A 13085-nucleotide genomic window follows, 5' to 3' on the forward strand; every position below is an offset into this window, starting at 1 on the left:
TTTTAAATTAATTAATTTATTTATTTATTGCTTGGCTGCGTTGGGGCTTTGTTGCTGTGCACGGGCTTTCTCTAGTTGCGGCGATCAGGGGCTACTCTTTGTTGTGGTGCGCGGGCTTCTTATTGCGGTGGCTTATCTTTGTTGCAGAGCACGGGCTCTAGGCACATGGGCTTCAGTAGTTGGGGCACATGGGCTTAGTTGCTCTGCAGCATGTGGGATCTTCCCGGACCAGGGCTCGAACCCGTGTTGCCTGTATTGGCAGGTGGATTCTTAACCACTGCACCACCAGAGAAGTCCCTCCACAGGAATTTTCAGAAAGGCTTATTCTTTCACAGCAGTCGTTGTGTGTTGCTCTCACAAAAGTCAAGTGAACCTTTCATTTTGGTGTGCAGAAATGTAAAGTCCTGTGCAAAAGAATACAAACCATTGTTTGCGTGGAGGTGAAATAGACGATGTGCTTAATTTCTTCAGAGCAGCTCTAAGATACAGTTGGATGTCGACAGAAATGCTGAGCCTGATTGAAAGACTGAAAGCGTGCACGAAGGCATACCTTAGACGTGAAAAGCAGAGCCCTGCCTTTAGCTTACAGGACATGCAAATGTGTGTTGAAAAGATCCAGGAGTGAAAACAAAGAAACAGCAGGGAGACAGCCAGATTGAAAAGTTGCATGTGTTGAGTAGCACTCTCGTGGACAGGAGTTCTCAGGAAAACGAGTTCTTTTTCCACTGCTGTCATTTTCCTGGCAAATGAACCCGAGGCCTAAACCAGCAGTGCAAATAGCCAGGGACCTGACCTGAGTAGTTTGTTCCTGGGGGAACCAGAAAGTTCCCATCCCAGAAAGTTCTCTGCGCCCAGAAGTGCCAGGGTCTCTCCTGACCCTGCTCCTTCCGGTGCGTCCCTTCTATGTCTGCTTCCCGTGTGGCCCGTGCAGGACCACTCTGCCTTCTCAAGACATCATCTGAAAATGCACGTGTAGAGGCTGATCTGTTCTTCAGTGGGACGTGTCACCCTCCCAGAGCCCTGCACTGGTTTTCCCTCCCATCCAGAAGGCTGTTCTCGGCCTTGCCCACCTGGGAAGGATCCTTCTAAACCCAGCTCAGCTGTCACTTTCTCCAGGGAGGCCTTCCTGACTTCCCTGCCATCATGAGTTCAATGAACACTTGTTCTTTTAATCCACTCAATGTTGAACTGGTTTGTTACACAGCTATAGTTTCCCGATACACTGCTGCATTTTATTTGTTTTACACGTCTGTCTCCTGATCTAATGAGAATTCCTTGAAGACAGGAGCCATGCCCTGTTCTTACCTCAGCCCTGAGGCCAGTGCTTGGCACACAGGAGATGCTCAGTATGTGTCTGTCAGGTTGAAACTGTTGAATTAAGTTCTGTGTTAAATTTCTGATGGGAGAATCCCAGGCATCAGGACTGTGCATGATTTATCCCAGTGCCTCAGAGTCGCTCCATGTATCCAACTGCCTTCTCCACCAACAAGTCAGACTGGCCTTGTTGCTAGAATGTTGATTTCATACAGTTTTTCCCAGTGTTGCTTCTCTCGCTGGGGAAATGACTCTATACCATAGAAACTCTTTGCTATGTATTTGCAAGTTGCTTCTGTGGGAATAAGGCTGGATTCCAGTCTACTTCCAGGATGTTAAATGCAAAATATCTTTCAGCCTGTGGCTAATATCAACTGTTCATGCATCCTGATAGAGCACATGTCCCAGATCTGGGATGGAAACAGAAGGAGGCCCTGAAGTCCTCTTTCTTTAATCAAATAATGTTCAGATGGGTGATACCTGATACCTGTTCTCTAAACCTTTTATTTAGGAAATGAAAACAACTAACAATACAACTTTTTTCACGTAACAAAAATCACAAGAGAATAAACTTATCGCCGATCATTTCGTATATTTCTTGGATTCCTTACCTAATTATTGAGACATTCAAATTCTATATTATAAACATATGCGTATATGCATCTTGTGTTAATATATGGAGGACCATTTTCTTTCTTGGATACTTGTAGGAAAATGCCATCATTTTGGAAGGGCATTATTTAACAGGAGGAATGCTTTTCATTGCTTTTGAATTTGAGTGTTTTCAAAACCTTTGAGACCACGCCTTCATTTTATTCCATTACAAATGGGTCTTTCATGGGGCTACAGAAGTCAGGAATGGTTAGGCAGCTAGATGTTAAGTCGGTGAGTTTCTTCAAGAGACACAGATATAATGTAGTAGTAATTTGTGCTTTTAGAGCAATACAGTTCAGGTCATTGATTCTGCAAACCATTTTCCTGTCATGGATTTGGTTTCTCCCTGCCTTTTGCTGCCTGTTCACCCCAGAGAGGTCATTTTTCCACTTTGTGGCTGACACTGTATTGAAGATGATATCTGGAGTGCCAAGTAGCTGAACCCTAACAGACAGGATTCACTGGGTGTGATGCAGGGCGCAGAGGACATTTCTAAACACTCAGCACCACTCCAGGTGGGAAGGGAGGGACGTGGAGCCACTCGAAGTTATCCTGGCATCCGTGCTAGCATCCCCACATTGGGGATCAGTGAGTCACTGTGTCTCTGAAAAGCCCACAGTGGGTCTCCCTTGCCCGTGCTTGAGTATTGCGTCAAAGTAACCACATTTTCAATGATTATATGAGCTACTTGTTCAGGCTGTTATTTAATTAAAAACAAGCCAATTTAATCACCTTTATGAAATCTAAGATGCCACTATTATAAGATGGATCCTTGTTTTATGTACCATTAAGAAGAAAAATGGCCAATTAAACTGTGACACAAGTCTTAATGAGAGCCCTGAACAGAATACGAATCAGTCATATGAGTCTTATTGCTTTGAAATTTCTTTCATCTATTCAGAGAGGAGAGCCAATTTACGTTCCCTTCCACTGCATTGTTTGCTGCGTGATGGGAAGAAAACTTTTGCACATGTCTCGGTAACAAAATGTGACATTGCTTCGTCTGCTTGTAGGTATCTATCATCTCTGATTTGTTCCTGTAAAGCACTCGATTGTTGCATTGCAAGAAAATATGGAATTACAGCCATTCCCTCCAATGACTAATATTTGCTTCACTAATATCAAATGTGCACCCTGCCACTTGGTTTCTGGGCCTTCGTAGGAACACAGTAAGTGTTCACTTCAATGCCAAATCATGCTGTAATCTTCCTGAAGGCGTTGTCAGCAGCAGTTAAACTCAGCGCATGTTGTCGTGTAACGCACGTGACTCTCCAAAAATGATGACCATGGATGGCCTTGACCAAGTCACCTGCGCCCAGGAAAGGATAACTGTGTCACTGCTGCTACCTGGCTGGTCCCAACAGCTAAGGTGACACTGACCGTGAGGCTGATTTCAAGGATGCTAATGTGGAAAAAAGTTCATCCTAGAACTGACAAAATCCAGTAAAGTCTATCAACTTCCAAAACACTTTTTTCCCCCACATATAAATGTATAAGAATGGTTGCCAGTGAATGTCATGGGGTGGCAATAATTTGAACTTTTAAAAACATTTGCAAAATAATGATAGTAGCCAGGTGGGGATTATGGGTGTAAGGGGGATTATGGGTGTAAAAGGGATTGGGATAGATGGACTTGATAAGAAACATATAACAAAAATGCAAGTTAAGGGAATTTACTCATTGAATTATAGAGACTTAAGGAACTACAGCAAAGACCATGAGTTGCCCCCAATATCCATTCCTCCCTTTAGCCTTAGTAATGAGATCTCAGTTTTGTGCAAGGCAGCAATGCACCCAACTAGGAGAATATGTTACCCAGCCTCCCTTGCGTCTGGCATGACCACATGACTCAGCTTTTGTCACTGAGATGGAAGTAGAAGTAGTTGGAATGGGAATTCTGAGACAGTTGCTTAAAGGGGGTGGCTTGCTGGAAGGAAGGCCCTTTTTTCCTTCCCCCTTTCTCCTTCCTGTTTCCTGGAATGGGGATGTGATGTCTAGATCTCTGGCAGCCATCCTGGGCCATCCTTGAGGATGGAAGCCATGCACTAGGATGGGGAGTTAGGCAGGTAGAAGTCTGGCTCTGCCTCAGTAGCCCTGGATTATGTATTTCCAGATTTCTTTTGCATAAGTGAGAAATAATCTCCTATCCTGTTAAAGCTACTCTTTTTTGTTTAAGCTGCATTTTCTGTTTTATGCAGCCAAGCCCAACCCTAACTGACACAGGAATCCTCTTCTTTAGCTAGGGTTCAAGCTCCCACTGTTTGCTGGGATAATGTGAAGAATGTAAAGGAATTAAAGCCATTATAGTTCTTTAAAGAAATAAGAATTCTTCATGCATAGGGTTACTAATAATTTTGCAGAGGCCAAATTAGTGCCTCATTCACATCCCAAACTTCACTGTGTGCCTATCGTGTGCCTGGTGCTATGGTGGGGGTGCTGCAGGAACCGCAGCCCATGCTTTGCCCCACGTTGCACAGTTTTGTATACACTCCTCCATGTGATAGGAAAGCAAGCCAGAAAGGGTCCTTGGGTCATCGTCACTCTCATCAGTTGCCAGAGACAGAACAGTGTGCGTTTTCCCCACGAGCTGGAGCTGCAAGAAGTGTTAGGAGCTCCCCATCTCCTAATAAAGAGGAAGGTTAAGGGAATCCTTCATAAAATGAGGCTCAAAACCATGGTGTTGTCTCTTTTTTTGTGTGTACAATTTGATATTTTTTTTCCTTTTTAGTAATGTATATATGGCAATCCCAGTCTCCCAATTCATCCCACCCCCCCCACCCCACCCCACTTTCCCCCCTTGGTTTCCATGTTTGTTCTCTACATCTGAGTCTCTATTTCTGCCTTGCAAACTGGTTGATCTGTAGCATTTTTCTAGATTCCGCATATATGCATTAATATAGAAGGGTGAGTCAAAAATTATCCGCACTCCAGTTATATTAGAATTTCTGTTTGCCACACTGTCTTATCAACGCTTTGCATTCAAGGCTGCAGTCTCCCTAGTCACTGCTGTGTAGGCGTGAACATGTTACATCAGTTCATTTGTAACTGCAGTGCGAGCAGAAATGGATGCCCCACTTGCAATTTGCACGAAAGAAGAGCAGCGTGCAGTGATTAGTTTTCTGTGGTCTGCGGGTGTTCCTGGTGCTGTTCTTTATTGAAGACTTTGTGCACAGTATGGAGAAAGGGTTTTGTCGTGAAAAAGTGTGTGTGAATGGATAGAGAAGTTCAAGGAAGGTCACACAATTGTTAGCCATCAAGAAGGAGCCAGACTCACTTCTGATGAAGAAGTAAAGACAGCGGTGCATTCGTGGCTCACAGCTCAGCCCAAAACATTTTGTAATGAGGGAATATGAAAGCTTGTTGACAGATGGACAAAGTGTATTGAAAAGCAAGGAGATTATGTCGAAAAATGATGTATTTGTCTTTTCTAAAAGTTAATTAAAATAAATTCTACAGCCAGAGTGCGGATACTTTTTGACTCACCCTCGTACGATATTTGTTTTTCTCTTTCTGACTTACTTCACTCTGTATGACAGTCTCTAGGTCCATCCACCTCACTACAAATAACTCAATTTCATTCCTTTTTATTGATGAGTAATATTCCATTGTATATATGTGCCAGACCTTTATTGATTCATCTGCTGATGGGCATTTAGGTTGCTTCCATGACCTGGCTATTGTAAATAGTGCTGCAATGAACATTGGGGTGCATGTGTCTTTTTGACTTATGGTTTTCTCTGGGTATATGCCCAGTAGTGAGATTGCTGGGTCATATGGTAATTCCATTTTTAGTTTTTTAAGGAACTTCCATACTGTTCTCTGTAGTGGCTGTATCAATTTACATTTCCACCAACAGTGCAAGAGCGTTCCCTTTTCTCCACACCCTCTGCAGCATTTACTGTTTGTAGATTTTCTGATGATGCCATGGCGTTGTCTTGACATCCTCCTTGTGCTCTGCTGGGACAGAGGTGATGGTGTTCCTGCTGTACTTTTGAGCCCTTTTAATGATTTTAGCAGAAAGGCTTTTCAAAATTGCATTTTGTATCTGTGGAAGAGACGTCCAACTTATTGGTTTTTGTTTACATGTCTATATCTCCCTACTCTTTATTTATTTGGTAAAAATTGCAATACTTTGCCCCCAAGAGGTCAATTTGTGAACTTTGAACTCTGAAACTGACACTGATATTTGTGGTGATGTCAACCTGTCATTATTTGTTTTGATCAAATTGGGGGAAAGGGAGATTCTCAAAAAAGAGGAGATAGAATGGGAAAGCATAAGGAAAAAAATTACACTTATAAAGCAAAAAATAGGCTTATTAAGAATTTTGGAAATTCTATTTCTAATGGCTTTGAATCTCTGCATCTTCCATTTTCTTGCTTGGACAGAGCTCCCTTTGAAGTCTTTGGAAGCTTTCTGTAAGAAAAAATATATACACATGGGTGTGGAGCTGAAAATGGAGCTCCTTGTTTCTCCCTTTTAAAATGTGTTTTTCGAAGATTTGCCTTTCATATTGCAGATGGGAGAGAGAATGTGCAATTTTGCCTTGTGTAACATCTTTGCCTGAAAAGCTCCAAGTATTTGTAGACGTTTTTTAATGAATAGTTCCCATGTTTGCCTGCTGAGGAAGACAGAGGTCTGTGTAATTTACTTCCATTTTACACCTGAGGAAACTGATATTTAAGGAAAAGAGGCTCAGAATCTCAACCAGTAGCAGAGTTAGGAAAACAAGCCCAAACCTTGCTGCCAGGTGAATGATGCCCAGTCCAATGATCCTGGAGGTTGAATGTGACCCGCAAACGAAATGGTATCATTAGAAACAATTCACTGTAGATGTTGTCATGTCCCATTTTAGTGTGAATTGGGTTTTTTATGTAGGATCATTTGTATTTATTTTGATTCCTTTCTAGTTTAATGGTCTATTTGTAATTTTAGCAGCTTCTGATTTTGGATCTATTATTGAAATTGAGTTTGTTGTCGTTCTAACTCATTGTAAGTACATAAGAGAAACTAAACCAAATATGGAAACACAGAACTCAGGTCTGTGTGTTATCAGATAAAATTATACTTCAACCAATTTTTTTGTACACACAAAACAGTTAACAAACATGCATAAAATTCAAAACTATGTCTTTAGGGTCACTTGATAAACTTCTGTGAATCACAGCACAAACTAACCTAAGCATGTACATCAGTAACCATTTTACTAAAAGGATCAAGTTTAATCTTAAGCAGATCTAATTATATCTAAATTATTTGCTTGTCTTTTAAGCAACTTGTAAAGTACCAATGGAAATAATTCGAATCAGTAGAAATTATGTCAACACCCTTTAAGAAGAGCTCACAAAACCCAAAGTCAGCACATCTGTCCTTTCATCATTTATCAAATGTCCAAAAATGTGTGACAGGAATTGTTCAGATTAAACAAAAACTAGACTAAAATTGAACAAATCCCCCTCAAAAATAAAGATGTAGCCCCTGACCTCAGGAAGCAAACAGTCTAGGTGGAGGGCAACAGACAAACCAGATGAGTGAATAAAGGGACCAAACTGCTCAATGACTGTCTTGTGTGTACCAGGTGTTCTGATTCAGAAGCGTGTAGGAAATTACAGATAAATAGCTTAAATTTTAAATGTGTGCTCGTTTCTGTTCCCTATTTTTTCATCTCAACACTACCCCCAACCCTGCACCTGACCTTTGTCGTCACTTCCCGCCAAACCCTCCACACTCCCTCCCCTTCCCCACCCCACCTCAAGCCCAGCTCTAGAGTTTCCAAACAGGAGACCCATTTTATCGTTCTTTCTTCTCCCATCTCAGTGATGGAACGTAAGGCTTGTGTTGTAAACTCATGGTGAGAGTCGTAGTCAATTTTAAGAAACAGTTCTTTTAGCCTGAAAAGGTCAGCTTATACATGATGTATACATGATATATGGCTTATTCCTTCTTGCTGGGGTACCTGTTGATCTCTCTGTTTCAAATCATCCCTTTGTCTAAAAATGCTAACTTAGCGTAATGAGGAGAATGGAATCATAAATGTCTCCAAAGCATATGGAGGTAAGAACCTGATTTCTCACCGATATTATCGCTGATGTGGTGTGTAGTTAAATAGCTTGTTTCATCTTTGATAACTTACTATTACAAGGCACATTTAATTTCTGTCTGTAAAATGTGAGTCGATCGATACAGCCTTTATTTTCACTTTGCTATAAAGGAAGTAAAAAACAAAAACAAACATCTAAAACAGGATCTGTAGTGCACGGGACATTTTTGGTAGATGTTCAGACCATCAAAAGAAGAAGCTGGCTTGGCTCAGAGGGTCTTCCATACCTGTTTTACTTTACCGGGAAAACCTGTCGTTTGAAGGAACATAAAGGAAGGACACATTCTGCTTTCTTCCAAAAATGCCTTGAGCTTCTGGCTTATGGGCAAAACAAACCCTTTGAAAGCAGAAGAAGCCATCTTCATTTGCAGTTGTCACTGAAAGACATTTCCAGGCTGGAAAGAATTTTAAATAGATGGTATTTAAAAACCATCTATCCTAACAAAAGAAAAATGTGGCTTTTTCAGGTCACTTCTTCGTACCCAATGATGAATATGTTTTTAATTAAAGTCTAGGCACAAAATTGGGTTTCGTGAGAACCATTGTGATGCCTGATCACTCTCCCGAGACACCCACCATCATTGGTACTGATGCTAACTCCTGACACCCGAGGCCACTTTGTGTATTCAGCAGTTAGAAAGGTGATTTCTGAGGCCTGGCAGCTGTTGGTGTTAAAGCTATTGTGTGGGAAACAAAAGCCATTCTGTTCTGTTCCCCGGCCGCCTTTGTATCACTGATTCAGGAGCTGTTTCATAAATGGGGTATAATTCTTTACCAGAGAATTTCATTACTGCCCATGTTTCAGTGTTAGCATATGCTTCTGGACAGCAGAGGGGACTGTCTGAACATACCTCCCATGGAAGGAATCTTGGGTTCTGACCTCTGTGAAGATGCTTGCATCTTAAGTCTGTTAATTAGACCTGTGATTACATGCCATCATACCACCATTTATGCTTCCTATCTTCCTCATTGTAAACCACCAGACCCAATCTGCTGCTTCCAGACTTGTCTTGGAAGCTAATCAGAACACAGTACACAATGGCAGCCAAATGTACCAGTGTTAACTAGTTTTCTCACAGAATTCCTCATCGGCTTATGCCGGGAAACTTTCATAGGGCAGTTCAGAGTGACATTTACTTGAAGAATAGATAGTCTTTCAAACTATATATTCATTAGAAAGTCTATCAGTTTAAGAAGTTTTTAGTTGCATGTGAAAGAAACAAACTGGACTAAACAATCAAGGAAACACAATGGGTTGCATCTTTCTCCCCAGCTCTTCCTCCCTCCCTGTGCTGTGCCCTTGCTGTGTGACTTTGACACTCCTCCCACTATGGAGGAGTCTGCTTCCCCACCTTATGGGTGTTGGGCTCAGCTGTGTGACTTGCTTTGGCCAGGCTGAAGAAGTATTTCTTATTTTCACTTGCCCTTGTCGCACTTCTGCATCACCATGAGAAGAACAGACCCAGCTGTTTCTCATCAAAAAAGATAGGCGAGACATGAGGCCAATCTGAAATCTGCAGAGTGGAGCCAAAGCCAGCTGAATCCCACTGACATCAGCCTTCTTCCAGTTAACTCAGAGTTACATGACTGAGAATAGATGGCAGTTTTTAAGCCAATGCATTTTGGGGTGGTTTGTTATACAGCACTATTGTCAATAGCTGACTGATACTTATTGCTCAGGTAACTGACAAGTCCGAAGGTAGCATGGAGTCCAGGTAGAATTTGAAAGGAATTCCTGTTCTGTTTCTTTGTGATTCTCTTGGGGCTTCAACTCAGAATGGGTTCCCCCTTAGTGGCATGATGACTGTACTGTTTCAATCTTCACATCTATACCCCAGACCATCTGGAAGGCAAGAGGCTTTTCTTCTTAAACCATCACATGAAAGTCCTGGGCTTCACTCTGATTGAGCCAGCATATGTCATGTGTCTATCCTGGGCCAGTTGTTGAGCAAGGAGGATGGGATTATGCAACTTGGTTTATGTGAACCAGAGTCCCTTCTTAAAGATGGGAGTGGGCTCAATCTTTTCCAAAATCCACAGTGTGTCTCATCAGAGGTGGGAGCGGAGGTGAAACAGATGCTGAGAGGCACTAGCAATGTTAATTATGGAGAGAGTCTAAAATCTCCAAACCTTGTTTTGTATTTCTGTTAATACCTTATTTGGCCCAAGACACTTTTCTACCTCCATGTTGCTAGGCTAACTTGAGCTAGAGAGAGGGGATTTATCCTCTAGATCACACATGCTACCGGGTAAATTGTAATGCATGTGATCCCACCCATGCTGCCTTAGGCACTGGAAGGTGGATGGGAGCCTAGCTTTCCATAGGACTTTACCATTAGCCCACTGGACTTCCAACTCCTAGTATCTCAGGATTTTAAGAAAATTAAAAATTGGTTTGGTCTACTAGAATTTGAAGGTCTCTGACCTAGAGGATGAGTTTGTGCTAATGTAATGAGAACTTGAACAAGTGGGGTGCATTGGTGTGGCTATCACTCCACCGACTCCTGGCCTCCATTGCTGCTGATGAAAAGTCAGCTGTAAACCCTGTTATTGTCCAGACACACAGGAAGCGTCAAATTAAAATGTGTGTTGAATTTATGAATTAAAAAAGGGAACCAAGGTCTTCTGACCCAATCCAATGTTCTTTTAAGAGTACCCCAACTTCCCTGGCAGTCCAGTGGTTAAGACTCCGAGCTTCCAATGCAGGGGCCATGGGTTCAGTCCCTGGTCAGGGAAACTCAGATCCCACATGCTGTGTGGCATGGCCAAAAAACAAACAAAAAACAAAGAGTACCTCACTAGCTCTTTGTAAAACCTTCCTTTGTACATTTCATGCTCCCATTGAAGCCTCTGCAGGAAAGTGAACCAGATAATTTTTTCAAACATGGACTTTAAAACGATCACCTATTACTTTCTGTGCTTCTAAGAGTCCGCCCTGACCCTAAGTTATTTGAAAGACCAAACAATCCTTATCATCCAATATGCTTTTGTCATTAAACACATTTGTCATTCTATAAATATTACTGAACACCTACTGTGCTCTAGGTGCTGTGTGAAGGATGCATAACTGAATGAGAGTTAATACCTGCCATCGAGCACCCAGTTGCTGTCATCTAATCATTCAAGGTTTCAGGGAAACTTTGGACAGAAGGAAAGATTGGGACATTTGATGAAGCTACAGATTCTCGAGGGGCTACTTGCCTGTCTTCTTGTGGGATTATTTACCTTATCCTTTCTAGTTATAGAGGGCCTGAGTTCTATATGAAACAGCTGTCAACAATAAGACAAAAATGATCTAAATCAAGCATTTTGATGTGAACTAGCCTAGGTATTAGGTATAATCCCATATTCTTACATTAATTCCTTAAAAATTCCTTCCCAAAAATTTCCTCGGGGCTGCACAGAGGCATTTTTCAGTTTGATTTGTTGGTAATATTGGGGTTAAGTAATTGCCAATTTGGGAATGCAGACTCAGCTACATTTTCCTCAAGTCCCTTTTTCTCTTTGTATTTTTTTTTCAGTTGAGTTATGCCTTGAACCATACAAACAGAAAACTAACGCTGGAACCTAAAATAACCATCAATGCCAAGATTGTTGTGGTTGGTGCATCCAGTGTTGGAATTTCCTTCCTAGAGACGTTGGTATTTTGGTGAGTTGTTTTACTTTGTTTTTAAAGGGGCCTTTCAATTGCTACACCTGAGAGGGTCCCTTGAAAGGACAGACCTGAGGTTTTTGGGTTTTTTTGTTTTTGTTTTGTCACATCACATACCTTGCCTCTGTGGGTTAATGAATCAGTGGAATATTCTAGATCAGGGATTGGCAAACTCTAGCCCCCCCAAGTGAAAGCAGGTCTTGGTTTTGTGACTAGAGCTCTACGGGAACACAGTCATGCTCATCGGTGTATGTGTTGTCTCTGTTTTGCTGGTACAACGGCCGCTTTGAGTAAGCTGTGATAGAGACCGTCTGGCCTGCAGCAGTATATGTCACTCGGATCCTTTCCAGCAGAACTTTTCCACCCCTATTCTATACCAGTGCTCCCCTTTTGGGCTATATTATAAGAACCACCTAGAGCATTTGTTAAAGATGTAGGTTCCCAGACTTCACAGACATACAGAAGCAGAAACTCCCATGGAGGGCCCTGGGAACCTGTATATTAACAGGTGCTCTGTGTGATCAGGCAGGTTTAGGGACCAGTTTTGACTGTATGCATCACAAATAGGCTTCAGAAGCGGCAGGCAGTCCAGGACCTTTCCTTCAACCCCTGCGTTTCAGGTGCCAGGGAACAGAGTACATTCCCCCAGAATAACTGGGGTCCGAGCAGCTGTTTGATGTGTTTTCTATTATTCTCAAAGCACCACAGAGCCCATTTTCCTGATAGGTGATTCCCAAGGGTTCTCAGCTCCTCCAACTAGCTCTCCATCTGCTCAGGGAATTTCAGCTCCTCTTTAACAGGAAGAGCCCTGGGTTATTGTCCAAGAACCCTGGGTTAATGTCATGACCTGGCATCGCCACCACTGGCATGGAACCCTCGATGTGTGCCTGACTTCTCTCAGACCCAGCTGCCTCGTTCATTTTGTAAAGTCTCTAGATGTTTTCAAAGACCCGGGCTTTAGGGAACCACAGGTGCCTACATTAGGCAAATCCAGTTTTTCCCAAATCTGCTGCTCAGGATCACGTGAGAAACTTTAGCTACTGTTCAAAACCGTAGGTGCTAAGAGGGGAGCGGCAGATAGGGAAAGGCACCCCTGCCATGACTCCTCCAGAAGCCAGCTAAGTGGTGAGGGGCTGGACACAGAAATGAGCGGAGGAACTGACCCCTCGAAGGTGTTGGTCGCGGGTGGATATGGAGACAAGCTAACCCCGGGTGGTTATTTTTCTCATTTGACATCATATTTAACCGAAGATTTTTTTCACTTTCTAGACAATTTGTTCAGTTATCCCAAACACACCCTTAGTTACCCACAAATAAGTCACCTGTCTTTATTGAAATTAGCGACCAAGTTCACAGCCTTTAAATAC

At 42.3% G+C, this 13085-nt stretch overlaps 1 protein-coding gene across 1 annotated transcript in view; it reads left to right on the top strand.

Annotated features, from left to right (window-relative positions):
• The window catches only part of CFAP61 (cilia and flagella associated protein 61), a 242434-nt gene that overhangs the window by 128432 nt on the left and 100917 nt on the right, over positions 1-13085 (top strand). The window contains exon 17 of the mRNA XM_057703248.1: positions 11588-11715. Within this exon, the coding sequence (XP_057559231.1) occupies positions 11588-11715 (128 nt within the window). The remainder of the gene's footprint in view (positions 1-11587; positions 11716-13085) is intronic.

The sequence above is a fragment of the Hippopotamus amphibius genome, chromosome 12, assembly GCF_030028045.1.
Source record: "Hippopotamus amphibius kiboko isolate mHipAmp2 chromosome 12, mHipAmp2.hap2, whole genome shotgun sequence".
NCBI classification, from domain to species: domain Eukaryota; kingdom Metazoa; phylum Chordata; class Mammalia; order Artiodactyla; family Hippopotamidae; genus Hippopotamus; species Hippopotamus amphibius.